Here is a 19,248-nt window from a genome sequence, read left to right as displayed (position 1 = left end):
CTAGTCTATGAGCACCTTGAGGGCTAGGTTCATGTCTCCTTTTTTTCTCTCTCTCTAGTGCCAAGCAAAGGTAAATACCCAGTGAGTGCTGCATCCATGGAATGAGACTGGAATTGGCTAGATTCACAAAACAGAGTCATGCTGCTGTTCTAAACCCATGCCTGCAACATGCAGGCTGTAGGTCTGAGATTCTTTTTGGAAAAATTCAGTGGCATACCTATATCTGCTTACTATCCATATGCTTGACATAATGTATTAGTCTAATATTTAAAAGCATGGAGGGAAATTCTTAAGCATAAGAATAAGAAGCCTTTATTTACACAACATTAACAAGAGTAACAGTTTACTCATTTATTTGGCTTTGGTGAAAACTAAAATATTTTGTCTCAGTGGGTTTTCCAGACAACTAAACTTTCTTGTCTAAGCACCACATTAATTTTTAAAAATAAACATTGGCAGGGAGTGGTCTTTCTATGATATATCATTCACTTGCTTGCCTTAATCCAAACTCACTGAAGATCATTTTTTCTCTTTAGTATAACAGTAATAATCATCATCCTTTTCTGTGGAGATAAATAAAGCTACTTTTTTCCCCTTATTAAAACTGCTTGGAAATGACCAAAATAGTGAGAGGATGCCAAACAATGCTGTCTGAAGAAATCCGATACAAGGGGGACATTTGGGCTTAGAAAAGAATTGAAAGAAAACATAGGGTAGCCTCCCACTATAGAAAGGGAAGTGAGAGGTGGTGGAGAATAATTTGTCTGTAAAATTCCATAAAGTGAAACCAAAAATGAGTGGAAGTTGCAAGGACATAATCTTCTAACAATTAGCAAGGTCTCCATCATTATTAGTAACCAGGGAAGGATGTGGCCCAGCCATTGTGGGGATCCCTGCCCTGGCATGGAAGATGGGTTCTGTGATTACGGTGGGAATTTGGCATCAGCATCTGTGCAGCATCCATTCCCTCTTCTTCTGGTGATAGCAGCTTGATTTCTTTGGGAAAACTCCTGTCCCATTCTCAGTCCACATGGCTTGAGGCAGGCCTTCCCATGTGGCTCTTAGGACAAGCACATGACTCACGTCTGCCTGATCAGTGGATCGGATCCTCCTTGAGTGTGACTGGTCCAGAGAAGGACACTGACCAAAGCAAGCTTATTTGATTCTATTCAGGAACTCTTGAGATACATTGGAAAAGAGGGTGAGTACGTGGCTCCAGTAGTCACCCTACTAGCAGGAGAGGAGAGCCTTTTGGAAAAGAAGCCAACACGGCCAAAGGTGCAGGTAAGACAGGAAGACAGCGAGACAGAGTCCTGATGATACTGTGTGAGCACCTGAGCCCTGTTATACCTGAAGCTGCAATTCATCCTGGATCTTCTCAAATACATGAGCCAATGAATTCTCTTTTGTCCTTAAGCCAGTTTTGAGTTGTGTTTCTCTTACTTGCAACCATAAGCATCTACCCTGGTTGATACAATGATTGTATAGCTCCTTATAATTCTAGGATTCTAGGTTTTTTATTAATGATTCTACTATTTCTGTATTTTAATGTTTTTGTTTTTAATAGGTCAACTTCAGTCTTACCTGTCCTCAAAGTACCCTCCATCTAAAAACTAAAAGTAAATAAAATAATCAACCTTATTCAATTAGTAGGCTTAATTCCTCAATTCATCCAAATGATTCCAACTGCATTCATGGTGACTAGAGATCTCTCCTGAGGACTAAAGCTCTTGAGCTGTGTGACAGGTCTTCCCTGTTTTAAATGCCTGATATCGCCTACACTGATTGCTGGAGACATATACAAGACAATAAGAAATGTTTTACATTTACGGATATTCTGCCTACCCAAGAAGAATGCCATAAAATTACTTGAATTTTCAATCTTTCGTTTAGATGCTTGGATTAACATAGATAAGGCTAGTGTGAATATGCTGCATATTTCCAAAAGAATGGGAAGCCGAAACAAGAACACATTTGAATATTTGAAACACATTTTTAAGATAACGAACATGTTAACGTTAAACCAGTGTTTCTGAATCTATATCCACTTAGCTAAGTACAATATCACCATAAGGTTAGATGAGACAAAACCTCTTTAATTTTTAAAATGTTGCTTCTAATACCACTACTGTAAACTCACTTGTAGGCAGTTGATTAATTAAAATTGAAATTAAATGTCAATAAGTAAGAGTTTAGCAAAGTCTTTCAAAACATAGAATCTAGGCAGAACATTAATAAAAGGGTGCTTGATCATAAAGTGTTGTTTCACTGTGTTATGCCAGTATTTTTTACTTAAGGGATTAATAATCTTTTTAATCAAAGGTTAAAGACTTGCCTTGTGATTCCTAAGATTCTAGATCTCAAAAGAGAATTAAGGCTAATGAGGCAGTGCATTAGAAATTATTACTCAATGCTGTATAGTCAAAGAATTTTGTACTTCATGTTGGTCTACCAGGTCAATCCTTTCCTAAAATAGGGGTTCTAAAATTTTTTACTCATCAGTTTCATCTACAATTGCTTTTGCTCACTCATCCACTTCATTTTCCCTCTTCTCTATTGGAAAGAAATGAGAAAAATGGCAGAATCTCTTCTCTGCCAATGAGAAAACAATCGTAGAATCTTTCTCATTGTTCACCCATTTTAGAAATTAAGAAATGTTCCACTTGCTGTGTTTTTCTCCGAAGTTAAAAACCAGTGGCTCATGAAGTAAACTTGGTCTATAAGCACAGTTTGTATTGTACATCCATCAAATAAAAATTAGTTGCTGACATTTAAAAGTTGGAAGCTCAAACAAACGTCTAGATTTCTAGTTTCTTTTGAAGAACAAGAAGATGAGGAGGTACCTGACCTGTGTCTCTATATAGCTGAGCGGCAGGTGTCTCCCTTGGATGGGGCACACACTGAAGTCCCCAGCATTCCCCTATATGCTACACCTGGCCAGTTTTTTAATGCATTTGCATTAACAAAGTCATCATATCTGGTTAATACATTCTGAGTGAGGTGGGAAGGAGGATCAGAACTGTGAGAACACAGCACTCATGTGGAGAGTAAGTGCTAATATTGACAGTCTGGGACTAGCCTGGTCCCAGTGAAGGTGGAGGCGATATATAGCAGTAATTAGGTAATGATGGGGAGTTTCCTCAGTTTAAATATATATATTTTAGTGCAAAATAAATGTGGAAGCATATTTGGACCATATTAGTCAAGTCAGGAATAGATAGAATGAAAACTGGATAAAGACAAGCTTTGTGGTAAGTCAAGTGGTGGAAACAATCAATTAAATTCACTTATATAGAATTCTTGATACTGGAATACTATTTCCCCAAAGGTAATTTAATTAGCTTGTAACAATGGTTAAGCTGTAGTAACGGAAAGCAGTCATTAATACGGTTCAAAATATTAGGTTGTCTCTTTTCTTCCAGGCACATAGTAAGATTATATTTCAATGCTGGGTTGCAGGAACATGTGACTTGTTTTGGCCAATGAAACGTGAGTGAAAGTGCAGTGCTGCACTTCTAAGTTGAGGCTTTAAGAACCCATGCATGTTTGGCTCTTTTCCTTCTGCAATGGCAATGTTCCAGAGCATCTTGGTCCACCAGGCTGGCCTTGGAGAGGAGGAGAGCTACCACCAAACCACATTAGAAAGAAATTGCCTTTTGTTGTTATAAGCCAGAAACTCGGGGTTGCTTGTTACAGTAGCATAGCTTAGCTTCTCCTGATTGACCTACAACGTTATTATAACTTTATTCCTTCATGATTTGTGACATGTCTAATACTCATATTATTATTGTCTTAGTGTCATTTTAAAATTAAAACTTTTAAAGTGTAGCCTTATTCTGAGAAATACATGTGGTATATACTAGTTATATTTCAACTCTATTAAAAGTAAGTACATAACTATTAAAAGTAATCTCATGTGTCACATTTTAAGGAACACTGAATTAAATAAAATAGAAAATGAATCTCAAGTTGAAGATTGCAAAATAAGCAATTATGCTATCGATTTTCAGGTTTGGCTACAAATTTGAATGCCATGTCAACATTCAATGAACTACATTGCTTTCTTCATATACTAGAAATCAGAAAGGGATGCATACTATGAATTTAATACATGTGTTACTCCCTAGTCCATAGCAAGCATTAAAAAATAATATATGTATGAATACACCATTTATAAACCATACCAGGTTTGTTTACAAAAACCATTAAAATGGACAACACTGTCATCATCAGATCTAATTTGTATATGCAAATCCAAAGGTGTACAGGTGTAAAGGGTAGATACACACACAGTTTTATAGGCTTCCTTCTTGCATCCTTGAGTACTTGACCTTTAGCATTAATTAAAGTCAATATATATATAGCTGGCAAATCCTATTTTATAGGTGACAAACAGATCCACGCATAATTACCATTTTGCAATAGATTAAGTAGATTACAGAAAAAGGTAGGGGATATTTTACAGGGGTGACAGCCAAGAAAAGGTCTTACAGACACCTGCCATTTCATGCAAGCTAATGTAAAACCTCAAATAACTCCTATATATTTGCATTGTATATACTACATGCATGCTAAATGTAATTCATGTATAAGAAATATACAGATGAAGAGTTTAGATATTAGAAAGATAAAGAACCTGTTGTCTCAAAAAGATGTAACTAAAATAAAAATCAAGCATAATAATCTGCTGCATGAAGAATGAGTTTTGAAATTAGAGATAGCCTCAAAAAAGGAGAAACTAACAGGAGACATAATAGCCACTGCCATATAATTGAAGGGTTGTCATAGCAATTAAGACCTGGGCTTATTTACATATGCCAAAGGACTTAGGATGGGGAAAGGTGGGGACAAAAATTTCAGGCTAAAATTAAGGAGGATGTTTCTGACTGTTCATCTTCAGGCAGCTCTGGCAGTCTTCAGCAGGGATCATGTGATCCATCTCTGCAGGGAGTGCTCTGTAGAATTCCCAAATCCAGAAGGACTATAAAGATCAATAACGTACCACTCATCCAAAGCTTCTGTTCTTTTTTTTAACACTTAGTCCAGGAATAGCAGATAGTCACCCCACCTTCCCCTTAGAATTATTAATAACAGACCAACAAATTATTACAGGTTAACCAAATATTGAAAATAATTCAAGACAGTACCTTTCATTTTCTTTTAATATGTCCCTTCCTTTCTTCCAGGTGTAAACAGGTTTTGGAGATGCTTTTGGCTTACACTCAATGACAACTTCGCCTCCCACTTTGACAAGAGTGATTCTTTTCAGGAGTGTTCTTGAAAAATCTGGACCTACAGCTGAAAGACAGTGAAAAAATAATTATTATGCAAGACAGCCTTCCATGAGATAATCCCTCCCTCCCTCCCTCCCTCCCTTCCTTCCTTCCTTCCTTCCCCCCTTTCTCTCTCTCTCTCTCTCTCTCTCTCTCTCTCTCTCTCCCCCCCCCTCTTTCTTTCTTTCAGATGGAATCTTGCTCTGTCGCCAGGCTGGAGTGCAGTGGTGCGATCTCGGCTCACTGCAACCTCTACCTCTGGGTTCAAGTGATTCTCCTGCCTTAGCCTCCCGAGGAGCTGGGACTACACGCATGCACCACCATGCCCAGCTAATTTTTGTATTTTAGTAGAGATGGGCTTTCACTATGTTGGCCAGGATGGTCTTGATCTCTTGACCTCATGATCCACCTGCCTTGGCCTCCCAAAGTGCTGGGATTACAGGCATGAGCCACAGCGCCTGACATCTTTTTCTTTCTCTAATACACTTATTGCCACCTTCATCATCAAAGGGAGGAAGCTAATTTTTTTAAAGTATGGAGCACTGTATGTTTTGATGGATTTATTAAACTTTGAGGTATAATTTGTATTTGGTACAGTGTACCATTTGTGTGTGTACAGTTTGATGAATCTGATATACACCACCATGAAGATCAAGACACAGAATATTCTCATCTCCCTGTGGAGGGATTCTTTTAAAGAAAATTATTGTATGTTCAAGTGAATAAACATTTTAAAATTTCAGAAAATTGAAAGAGAAAGAAACAAAATTAGGAACTCCATAAGAATATATTTTTTTAATTGTGTAGGTTAAAGCATTCCCTCTCTGATATGGTCACCACCTCTGCTTTGTCCCATGGTACTCTGTTCATATATATCTCCATTAGAGAACATGCTGAACTCTCTATATTGTCACCTTCTGTAAGCTTCTCCTTAAAAACAAGGCTTTGTTTAGCTTTTCACTGCAAGTACTTGGCTCATTTAGGAGAAGCTGTGACTTGCTTTTGGAGTGTAGGTATTGAGAAAGCTCTATTATATGCTTACCACTAGTGTTCTAAAAAATTCACTCATGCTAACACCAGTAACATAGTTATATGGAAATACTATTAGAGAATTATTTCTTTCCTAAAACAAAAGACACGTATTTGTATTCTCACAAAAGTAAAATAAAAGACATTTTTTCCTGGAAAATATCTATTTTCTTCTGAGTTAATTGAATTAATGTGTAAGAAGAGATTTTAGAATGGAAGGATTCATTTCTTGGAATCTTACCATATTTTAAAACCCTGACTCACTGCAGTCTGACCTGGTGGAATTTAATACTTAAGACCATGTTGAATGTAAAATTTAAATATAAACCACAAATTACTTAAAGGAGGACTGGGAGCGTGTGTTAGGTGAATGCGGGGGCTTGGGGGGTAATGAGGGCCAATTTCTTAAAAATTCCTAAATCATAGGCTAATGATTTTTAAAAATGAAAATAAACTTCAGTGGAAGCAAATTAAATCTTGATTACATTCTTTTGTTGTGGAAATACTTTCGGTAACTGCCCAGAAACAAATAAAGATGGAAAGGTTACTTTTTAACGGGGCCATGCAATGTACACCTGGGGCTGGTATTCTCACGGGAAGGTAAACTTTTAAAAATGAATCTTGTAGGCAATTGATATCTCAATCTGTTTACCTCAGATTTAAGAGGGAAGTCTATAATTCTGGGAGTAATTCAAAGATAATAATTGCAATTAATAAGTAGAGGGCAAGTACAGATGTACAAATGTTTTTGCTGCAATAAGATAAATGTATTTCTTGTGTGGTCTGCAAAATCATGTAATAAAAATTGTAGGGTTTATGAAAAAGACAGGGTCAGGACATACCTACTCAATATTTATGTAACGAGAACACTGCAAAAACAATAACCATCCTAGTAATTATCAAGCATAATTAAATATAAACATGATTTAAAAGATAAGTTAAAATTCATAATAACTACTACAAAAAATGCAGTGTGTGTATGTGTGTGTGCACATGCATGAGAAGGTGGCTTGATGGAAGAAAGAAGAGTTGAGATTGCTAAGCTATGGAATAAGTGCAAACAGAAAGACTGAAAATTATGCAATAAGCACTGCCATGTAAGAGTACGTGGCTACACTGTGCCAAGAGGAAGAATGTGGCATGAATGGGAATCACGTGCAGTAGGTATTTTCCCTTGGCTAGCTGTGTTAATCTGTGTTTGTGGGCTTTGTGTTTCGTTGCTGCTACTTAGTAAAATACCTGAACAAATCCAGGGTCTATGTTACACTGACATCACTCCCCTACTTACCAATCCCACATAAGCTAAGTCACAGAAAAGTGTTTCAGCAGAGCAAACTCAATGCAAACCCCTGAACTGACACAAAAATGTAAAAAGCAAACAAACAAACAAAAAAACAGTCAGGTATTCTTGAAGTTTTTTTTTTTTTTTTAAGAATATTTTAAAGGAATATTTAAAGGAAATTGAGTTACAAATCTGTATCTCATAAAAATCCCTTCTTAAAACTATATCTTTCTACACACATATATTTTTATCACTTTAGGCAGACATTTTTCATCCATTCAGGAGGAATTCTGCAGTTGCATTTGAAATGAGTTTACATAAATCAAACTGTGCACAACACATGGGCATATTTGTCAAAAAACTATATTTTGCTTTTACAGGATTTGAAACAGCATATCAGATAGACAGAAACCAGAAACCACACCTTTCAGTTTCAAAAGCATTTGTAATGTACTATTTGTGTGCCATATAATCTTTTGAATATCTTAGAGATAAGACTGGCTCGAACTTCTTTCACTAATTACAATGGAATTAAAAATTCAAGGCCGGGCAGGATGGCTCATGTCTGTAATCCCAGCACTTTGGGAGGGTGATGTGGGCAGATCACGAGGTCAGGAGTTCGAGACCAGCCTGGCCAACATGGCGAAACCCCGTCTCTACTAAAAATCCAAAATTTAGCCAGGCGTGGTGTTGTACGTCTGTACTCTCAGCTAATGGGGAGGCTGAGGCATGAGAATCACTTGAACCTGGGAGGCGGAGGTTGCAGTGAGCCAAGATCATGCCACTGCGCTCCAGCCTGTGGGACAGAGCTAGACTCCATCTCAAAAAAAAAAAAAAAAAAAATCAAGTTCTTTTCTTTTGTTTACTCAGTTTACTTAATTAGCTTCTGAAGTTATCGAACCCTGCAAATCTATCAGTTGTAACCATAAACTGTAGTGCTTTTAAGGGAAAAGAGTCAGAACTTCATCAGTTTTTGAATACTTGAGCCATTAATCGATTTCTTAACATTCTCCCATTTTGTGACCATCTTTTGCACCTGAGATGCTGTTCAGCTTGTAGGATGATGTTTTTTCCTATTTGTACCCTTTATTCTCATCCCCAAACACTGATCTAAGGCAGGTCTGAAAGAAAAGAGAAAGGGACCTGTTTTATGTGACATTCACAGATAATGACATTTTAAAAGTTATTGGTAAAGTCCCTAAAAGGGCACTATTAGAATCTAACCTTTGCTGGCACTTAAAACATTAGTGCACATGGAAGGGAAACTTCAGTAGGTTTCTAGTAGCTCGGAAAAGACAAAACCAACTGTCAAATTACCCCTTATGTCTGAGAGTAGCTGAGATAGTGGGAGATCCTTATTTGCTATATTTAATATACTTATATGATAATATTTCTCACATGCACTGCTAGAGGGCACCACTCCCTCAGTGTTCGAATGAGCTGTATTATGGGACCTCTTCCATGTGAGAAATGCAACTTTTTATTATTTATCAATGATCTTTATTACATTATCTATGAGAAGCATGTGGCTGAGAGAAGCCCTCTGTGTAATTCACAACTATTTGCTTTTAGTTAATTCAATGACTTCTGGTTATATATCAAGGGTATTTTAAGTGGCCAATAGAACCCCTTAAAAACAAAAGTCTTTTGCCTTAGTGTCATTTCTTAAGAGAAACAGTAGAATGATAACTCCTTAACTAGATAGGCAGTGGCAGTCCTATTTGGGAAATATATGGATGTGATGTCTTACTATATCATTGAAGAAGAAAGGATTATTATGTATGCCAGTTCTATCACAGTCTGTGATAGAAGCATCACTGGGAACACTGCCAGTTGATGTTGATGGAGAATATGAAAGCCAGCTTTTTTGGAAGTTCAGCATTTCTTATTACTTTAACCTTTGTCTACTCTCTTTAACTATTACCTCATCATTCCCCAAAAACAAGCTTAGAGTGAATGCATTAATTCAACTCTTTTCACTACTGAGGAGAAAATACTGGTATCAGATTATGAGACCCCAAATTTCTTCTGGCCTGTTGGATTGGTATCTAGAAAGAAGGCTACTGGTAGAAGATTTCTTCTTTGTAGGTCCACTGTTTTAGAATGGCTGATTCAAAAATCAGCCCTCTCTGAGGTCAGATGTGGTGGCTCACACCTGTAATCCCGGCACTTTGGGAGGCCAAGGCGGGAGGATCACTTGAAACCAGGAGTTCAAGACCAGCCTCAGCCACACAGTGAGACTCAGTCTGTACAAAAAATAAAAAAAATTAGTCAGGTGTAGTGGTGCATGCCTGTAGTCCTTGCTTCTTGGAAGGCTGAGGTGAGAAGATCACTTGAACTCAGGAGTTCAAGGCTGCAGTGAGCTAGGATCACACCACTACACTGCAGCTTGCGTGACAGTGAGACCCTCTCTCTTAAAAAAAAAAAAATCAGTGCTCTCTGATTATGAATGATATTAACAAGGAGACTCTCAACACAACTGTGAAGTACATGATTTTTCCATTTTGATGTTAGCATGATGTGTCCCTTCTAATGTCCCTAATATCCATCCTCCTATTGTTTTGGTCTAATTTATTGAATGCCCTGTTTCCTGATGACTCCAATAATGCTTCTTCCATGGGCAGCTCTTGGGTTTATAAACTCCTATCCCTTTGGGCACGTTATTATAAAACAAAAAAATTTATAATCACAAGATTGTTTTCAGGATTAAATACAACAATACATGTATTGAACATAAAGTACTTAGCACAGTATTTGATCCAGATTAAGAATTTCATACCTCCCCTCTCCACTGTTATTTCCACTACTGCACTACCCCAACCACCATTATCACAGACTTTTTTATGTTGAAAAATTTCTTAGAGTCAGAGAAACACAACATTGTTTGAAAATAGAAAATGTTTATTTTCAAATAATTATAGACCCACAGAAAGTACCAAATACAATACAGAGAGGTCCTGTGCGTCCTTCACCCCGTCTCCCCCAATGGTTACACCTTATGTAGATACAGTTAAATATCAAAACAAAGAAACTGATACTTGGTATAATGTGTATATATCACACATGTAGACCGGGCAAAAGCACCAGGAAATTGAGATAGGGAACTATTCTATTGTCACAGGGATCTTCCTCTTGCTTCCCCTTCATAGTCATATCCAGCCTCCTCCTACCTCCCCTCTGTAACTCCTGGAAACCACTGACCTCTTCCCCATTACTACGGTTCAGTCATTCTGAGAATGTTTTAGATACATATGTGTGTGTGAGAGAGTCTGTGTGTGTGTGGTGTGTAATCACACAGTATGTGACCTTTAGGAGTTTTTTGTTCCTTTTTACTGCTGAGTATTACTTGCTGCTTTAGGTAAGAAATATGTCTTCAATATTGGCACTTCAGGCTCTATGATAACTGACAAATACTTTTGAGCACAGGAGCCATTTCAAGATCTCTCATCTTCCTCTGTCAACAAGTAGGATCAGGTGTGGCCTTTTTATTTTTTTAAATAAAAGATTTGAAAAGTCAAAAATTAGTTACATGAACATAGGTGGAAGTTTTTTCTTATTCCCAGAAAAATATTTTAAAGACCTTTTAGAACATTATTTCTTATATAAATAATCAACAGGTTGATTAAAAATAATTCTTATATAATGCTTTAAGTAGGGCCTCAGCTGCTAAATTCTCATTAACCTCCTTTGAGCCATCCTATCCCTATAAAGATAGTAAGACAGTCTGCATTTTAAACACTCTGTAACCACATTGGCTTTCTTATATCAGTCCAAATTGGTGATATTTCATTTATATGTCAGTGTCTTACACTCTTACACAAACTCATGCTCTCGGTTAGGCAAGTAGTGTATAGTATGCAATGTCTGCTGAATGAACAGAAGAGAGTCATCAGACTATGAGAGTGGGAACCCTAGAATTTCAGTGGTTAGGAAATAGTAGCTCTTGTTATTAGCTATTATTAGAACTAGAATTTCAGTGGTTAGGAAATAGTAGCTCTTGTTATTAGCTATTATTAGAACATCAGTTCCTTGAAGGCAAGAATATGTATCCTGGATCTGTATATCCCTTGGACCTGGCCTGGTGCTTGACACAAAGTTGATATTTAATCAATGAATCTATTGAAGAATTGAGTAAATTTTTAAAAAGCAACAATCTGTTTTTGTTTTTTTTTTTTCTGAGAGAGAGTCCTGCTCTATCACCCAGGCTGGAGTGCAGTGGTGTGATCTCGCGGCTAACTGCAGCCTCTGCCTCCTGGGTTCAAGCGATTCTCCTGCCTCAGCCTCTTGAGTAGCTGGGACTACAGGTGTGAGCCACTACACCTGGTAATCTTTTTTTTTTTTTTGTATTTTTAGTGGAGATGGGGTTTCACCATGTTGGCCAGGCTGGTCTTAAACTCCTGACTTCAAGTCATCTTCCTGCTTTGGCCTCCCAAAGTGCTGGGATTATAGGCATGAGCCACCATGCCCAGCCAAAAAGCAACCATCTTTCTTTTGTCTGACTTCTGGCATAATTCAAGTAAGAGCCTCTTTTCCCTTTGTGTATTATAAAAAATGTTGATATTTAATCAATATCTGATGAATTAATGTACGTTGCAGGAAAGAAGTCAGGGATTCTGTTCAAAACAGGAAATTCCCTTCTCATGAGGCTTTGCCTGGACACCACATCCCTTGCTCCCCTTCATATAGGGTTGTGAATGGCTTCTTCAATTTCCAGTCCTGTGTACAGGACATGACATCCTCCTTGGAGTTGTACCTCAGTCTAATGAAACAAATTATCCAAAAAATACCACATAGGCTGTTTATACTACTAAATCATCTGAACTGGTGTGATAGTAAATGTTTTACAAGTGGCTCTCTAAACAAAAGAAAACAAAATAAAACACCAAAGAATTTGGTTTGTAGTCATTGCCAATTTCTGTGGTGTAAATATTCCTACCTTGGCCAATTTCAAGCTATCAACATGAAGTCACTGAATGCTGGATTGAGAAGAGATACATAGAATTAGCCCCAGCCACTGAGCTAGCTCTAGCAGGTAACCGCCTTTCCCTGCGTTTCCCACAACATACACTTAGGGAAAGGTAACAGGGCAAGTACACCCTGAAAGTTCAGCTTTCCCCAGATTTGGGTCTTGTTCTGCAGAAGCACATGGTCTCCTCTTTCCTCCCCAGTATGCCCAATAGCTGACCCAGCACTGAGAAGGTAAGAACTTCACTTTGAGTTTACTTGCTCAAAGAATGTGTCCCCTGAGGCTTTGTGGGACAAGGTATCACAGCAGTTTCATGCACTTCAGTGATACAGGCTCTATTCTAGACATGCAGGCTCACCAGAACCATATTACAATGTAGATGAGCTATGTTTATGTAATGTGGCAGTGACTGATATCTTGCTTATCATGCTCTTTCAGTAAAGCACCGGAAACAGTTTTGTAGGCAATGAAAGCATATAGTTTGCCTTTGTGCTATGTTCATTTTCATCACATTCAAAAGACTTTACTGAAAGCAACATGCCTTACACTAAGTACAAATGACTTTCTTTAGGAGTCTAGAAGATCCGTGGTCTTCTCATGCTGGAAAAGGAAGAGATGAAATGTTGTTGGTGCCAATGCTCTTCTTCTGTTAAAAAAAATGCCTCACATGACTGATAGAAGTTTTGTTGGGTCATGTTGCACTCTTGGATAATGTAACAAGGGAAGCATGGATTAACTGGACACAGGGTGGTTATACCAACAGAACAGTCCTGTCCTCCTTCCAACCTCTACATAATCTTATGAGTTAGAAAGGTACTCTGCTGTGATGGCTTAAGATTGGATAGCAAAGGGATCTAGACAGTGGAGTATAGATCTGTGGCACCTCAAATAAACTCAATTTAACTGACCATAAAAATCACCAGGATAAGCTTGTTAAACGTACACACTCCTGAACTCCATCCACTATGAGAGAGACAGAGACCTATGATTTTACAACTTTTTGCCACTGAAAATGTGATCCCTAGAGCAGAAGCATTGGCATCACCTTGAAGTTTACTAGAAATGCAGAATCCCAGCCCCCACCTCAGACCTGAAATTCGAATCTAAACTTAACAAAATTCCCAAGTAATTCATATGAGCCTTCAAGTTTGAAAAATACTGCTAAATCTTCTATTTTTAAAATTGTAGTAAAAAGCACATAACAAAAACTTTACCATCTTGACCACGTTTAACTGTACAGTACAGTAGTGTTAACTATATGCACACTTTTGTGCAACTCATTGCTAGAATGTTTTTATTTTGCAACACTAAAAGTTGATACCCATTACCCAGCTCCCCGTTTCCTCCTCTCTCCTAGCCTCTGGTAACAACACTACTTTCTGTTTCTATGAGTTTGACTATGTTAGACATCTCACAAAGTGGAATCATGCAGTATTTGCTTTTTGTGACTGGCTCATTTCATTAGCATAATTTCCTCAAGGTTCATTTATGTTGTAATACATAACAGAAATAATAGTCCATTGTATGTATATAAACACATTTTCTCTATCCTTTCAACTATCCACAGACATTTAGGTTGCTTCCACCTCCTCGTTATTGTGAATAATACTGCAATTAATATAGGTGTGCGAATTTCTCTTCAGGATGCTGTTTTCAATTATTTTGAATATATACCAAATGTTTGGATTGCCAGGTCATATGGTAATTCTGTTTTTAATTTTCCGACTGTAAGGTGGATGAGTAACATCATGCTTAGCAGTGAAAAATTGAAAGCTTTTTCTCTAAGATCAGAAACAAAGCAAGGATGCCCACTCTCAGCACTTCTATTTAACCTAGTATTGGAAGTCCTAGGCAGAGCAATTAGAGAAAGAATAAATAAGTAAATACATAAATAAAAGCCATCCAAATTGGAAAGGAAAGAAGTAAAATTTTTCATTAAGGCTTTCATTAGGTTGAGGTACTTTCCTTCTCTACTTTGTGAGTGTTTTTTATCATGAAAATATATTGAAATTAGGGCGGGCACAGTGGCTCACGCCTGTAATCCCAGCAATTTGGGAAGCCGAGGCAGGAGGATCACTTGAGGTCAGGAGTTTGAGACCAGCCTGGCCAACATGGTGAAACCCCATCTCTACTAAAAATACAAAAATTAGCCAGGCATGGTGGCATGCTCCTGTAATCCCAGCTACTCAGGAGGCACAGGTGGGAGATATGCTTGAACCTGGGAGGTGGAGGTTGCAGTGAGCCAAAATGACATCACTGCACTGCAGCTTGGGCGACAGAGTGAAAAAAAAAAAAAATAAGACATGGTTTGAATTTTGTCAAATGCTTTTTCTTCATCAATTGGAATGATCATGTGGTTCTGGTCCTTCATTCTGCAGTGTATTATATTAATTGATTTTTGTATGTTGAGTCATCTTTGCATTTCAGGTATAATTCCAATTTGACATTGTGTATAATCCTTTTAATGTGCTGCTGAGTTGAGTATGCTAATATTTTGTTGACAATTTTTGGATCAGTGTTCATCAGGGTTATGGTCTGTAGTTTTCTTGTGTCCTTGTTTGTTTTTGGTTTTAAGACAATGCTGCGCTTACAGGATGAGTTTAAATGTGGTCCCGCTTCTTCAATTCTTTGGAAGCGTTTGGGGAAAACTGGTGTTAATTTTTCTTTAAACATTTGGTAGAATTCTCCAGTGAGGCATCTGGTCCAGGAATTTTCTTTATTGGGAGGTTTAAATTACTGCTTCAATCTCCTTACGAGTGTTAAGTCTATTCACATTTCTATTCCTTCAAGACTCAGTCTTAAGCAGTTGTATGTTTCTAGCAATTCATCTGCTTCTTCTAGGTTATCTAATTTTTCAGTGAATGATTATTTATAGTGGTCTTTATACTCCTTTTTATTTCTGAATCATCTGTTTTATGTCTCTTCTTTAATTTCTGATTTTATTTACTTGAGTACTCTCTTTTCTCAGTCTACTACGGGTTTTTCAATCTGGTTGATCTTTTTAAAAATCAACTCTTGTTTACACTGATTTTTTCCCTATTATTTTTCTGTTCTATATTTCCTTTATCTCTGCTCTAATATATATTATTTCATTACTTCTGTTGATTTTTCAGTTTTTAAAATCTTTTTCTAGTTCCTTGTGGTGCAAAGTTAGGGTGTTGATTTGAGATATTTCTTCTTTTTTAATGTAAGCATTTATCATTATTAACCTCCCTCTTATTACTACTTTTGCTGCATCCATAAATTTTGGTATGTTGTATTTTCATTTCCATTTGTCTCCTGATATTTTCTAAATTACACTGTGACTTCTTCTTTGACCCATTCGTTGCTTAAGAATGAGTTGTTTAATTTTTACGTATTTGTGGATTTTCTGTTTTCCCTCTGCTATCAATTTCTACTTTCATTCCATTATAGTCAGAGAGGCTATTACGTATGATTTCAATTTTCTTAAATCTGTTAAAACTTATTTGTACCCTAACATATGGTCTTTTATGGACACTGTTCCATGTGTGCATGAGTAGATTTCATATTCTGCTGTAGTAGGGAGCAGTGTTCTTTATATGCTTATTAGGTCCAACTGGCCTATAGTGTTGTTCACATCCTCTGCTTCCTTATTTGTCTTTTGTCTGATTGCTCTGTCCATGATTGAAAATAGAGTATCAAAGAATCCTACTATTGTGTTGCTATTTCTCTCTTTAGTTCTGTCAATGTTTGCTTCATACACTTGGAAGCTCTAATACTAGGTGCATACATATTTCTAACAGTTACATCTTTCTGATGAATCAGTCCTTTTGTCATTATATAATGTTTTATTTGTCTCTGTGACAGTTTTTGTCTTAAAGTTTATTTTGTCTGATATTAATACTGTCACCTCTGCTCTCTTTAGGTTCTGGTTTGCGTGGATTATTTTCTTCTATTCTTTCATTTTCAGATTGTGTGTATCCCTAGATCTAAAGCGTGTCTCTTATAGACAGCATATAGTTAGATCCTGTTTGTTTTTAATCCATTCAGTCAACCTATATCTTTATATTGGGGCATTTAATCAATTTACATTTAAAATAGAGATAGAGAAGAGCTTACAATTGCCATTTTGTTCAACTGTTTTATGTAGCTTTTGTGTTTACCCTTTCTCCTCTTTCTTCTTTTGTGTCCTTGATTTTTGTTTTCATTTTTATTTATTTGTTTATTTTTGAGACAGAGTCTTACTCTGTCACCTAGGCTGGAGTACAGTGGTATGATCTTGGCTCACTGCAGCCTCCGCCTCTCGGGTTCAAGTGAGTCTCATACCTCAGCCTCCTAAGTAGCTGGGATTATAGGCATGCGCCACTACACCCAGCTAAACTTTGTATTTTTAGTAGACACGGGGTTTCACCATGTTGGCCAGGCTGGTCTTGAACTCCTGGCCTCAAGTGATCTGCCTGTCTCAGCCTCCCAAAGTGCTGGGATTACAGGCATGAGCTACTGCACCCAGCCTTGTGTTTCCTTTATTTTTAAAAATGACTATGTTTTGATTCACTGCTCGTTTCCCTTTGTGTATATTATATAGATATTATCTTTGTGGTTACCACTGTAATTATACAGCACATCTTAAAGTTATAATAATCTATTCAAGCTGGCAACAATTTAACTTCAATCATGTATAAAAACTATTTATTTATATGCTCCCCCACTTTGTTACTGATGACACAAATTACCTCCTTTTATATTGTAGTTATTAATACAGATTTATAGTTACCTTTTATACTTTTTAAAAAATTCTATACCAGATTTTTATAAAAGTGATTTTTGTACCTACAATATTACAGGATTTTATATTTGTCTGTATGTTTACCTTTATCTAGGAGTTTTACATTTTCATATGGTTTTGTGTTATTTATCATCCTTTCATTTCAACTTGAAGGACTCCCTTCAGCATTTCTTAGAGGGTAGATTTGGTGGTGATAAACTCATTCGGCTTTTGTTTATCTGGGAAAGTTTCAATTTCTCCCTCATTTTGGAAGGGCAGTTTGCCAGATATAGTATTCTTGATTGGCAGCTCTTTCTTTCAGCACTTTGAGTAGATCATCCCACTCCCTTTTAACATGCAGTTTCTGCTGAAAAATCTGTTTATAATCTTATAGATGCACACTTGTTTGTGATGAGTTGCTTTTCTCTTGCTGCTTTCAGGATTTTCTTTTGGTCTCTTGACTTTTGACACTTTGATTATAATGTGTCTCAGTGTAGATCTCTTTGGATTCATCCTAGTTGCAGTTCTTGAGCTTCTAAAATTTGTGAGTCCATTTCCTTGCTCAGACTTGGGAAGTTTTCAGCCATTTTTTCTTCAGATAGGCTCTCTTGTCATTTTCTGTCTTTATTCTCTGCAAATTATGTAACACTTATATTGTTGCACTTGATGGTGTCCCATAGACCCTTCAGCTTTCTTCATTTTTCTTCATTATTTTTTCCTTTTTGCTCCTCTGCCTCAATAATTTCTAATGTTCTGTCTTTGAATTGCTGATTATTTTTTTCTGTCTGGTCAAGCCTGTTGTTGAATCTCTCTAGTAAACTGACTACTATATTCTGAATTCACATATTGTATTTTTCAGCTCCAGAATTTCTTTGAGTTCATTTTCATCTTTTATCTCTGTTGATACTCTCATTTTGTTCATGCCTCATTTACCTGATTTCCTGTAGTTATCTATCTGTACTGTCTCTTAATTTCTTGAGCATCTTTATGACAGTAATTAGAATTCTTTGGTAATTGATACACCTCTATTTCTTTAAGGTTGATTTCTGTAAATATAATTTGTTCCTTTGGTTGGGTCATGTCTTCTGGTTTTTATGTGTGCTTTATTATTTTCTGTTGGAATTCTGGCATCTAAAAAATAAGACACTTCTCCTAGTCTCTGCAGTCTGAGAACAATCATCCAGCTGGAGATTCTGCAGATCTCTCAAGCCTTTTCTGGTGATGTGTCTTCGCTGGGCTTTTGTATGTAATCCCCTAATTGAAGACTTGTTGGTTTCTACTCAGGAGCTTCCCTTCGTGTCTTTATCAGATACTGTGGACTTTCTAGTGCTGTAGGAAGCATTAGATTTCCCTCTGTTGGTACTGGACCTCCCCTAGTGTCTGTGGTACAGCCTGATACCAGACCAAGCCATGCTGATATCCTTTGTTCTCATGGGGCCTCCCACATAGGCCAGTTTCTGTCATCACTTAGATTCAGGCAAAACAGAAACCACTCCCTCAGGTAGTACTTCCCCCTCAAAAGTAAAAATATTAGATGTACTTTCCACTCTTTTCTTTCCCTCCTCAGCAAGGAATTAGGAATTGGAAGTTTTCTACTGATACCTCTGTGCTAGGCTGAGGGCAGTAGGAGGTCCTCTAGCAAGCGAGTGCCATACATTTTCCTACAGTGCTTTAATGTTATTGGCTTTACACTTGACTGGAGTGCAGAAATCTCTTAACTGGTTTTATTTCTTTCAACGGCAATTGGTCCATTGGGGAATACGGGTCTGGGGCTTCCCTTTTGGCTATCTTGATGACAACACTCCCCACTACCAAATCTTGAATGTCAATCTAATTAATACTCTTTAGATTAGGCTCCCCAAATGCAATCAATTTTGCCAGAAGGTGGTGGAGGGGGAAAAATAGTTACTTCATTTATGTATTCATTCACAAATTCAAAGAACTTGAGGTAGATAATGGTAAAAGACATAAA

The 19,248-nt window shown here is 37.2% G+C and overlaps 1 protein-coding gene across 17 annotated transcripts in view; it reads right to left on the bottom strand.

Moving 5' to 3' along the window:
• LOC105477607 (contactin 4) overlaps positions 1 to 19,248 on the bottom strand; it is a 1,037,214-nt gene that overhangs the window by 133,731 nt on the left and 884,235 nt on the right. For all 17 annotated transcript variants that reach the window (XM_071092102.1, XM_071092103.1, XM_071092099.1 and 14 more), the window contains one exon: positions 5,148 to 5,298. In XM_071092102.1, the coding sequence (XP_070948203.1) occupies positions 5,148 to 5,298 (151 nt within the window). The remainder of the gene's footprint in view (positions 1 to 5,147; positions 5,299 to 19,248) is intronic.

Source organism: Macaca nemestrina, chromosome 2, assembly GCF_043159975.1.
Source record: "Macaca nemestrina isolate mMacNem1 chromosome 2, mMacNem.hap1, whole genome shotgun sequence".
Lineage (NCBI taxonomy): Eukaryota > Metazoa > Chordata > Mammalia > Primates > Cercopithecidae > Macaca > Macaca nemestrina.
Note: the sequence above shows the minus strand (reverse complement) of the source record. Positions and strands in the feature narration are given on the sequence as shown.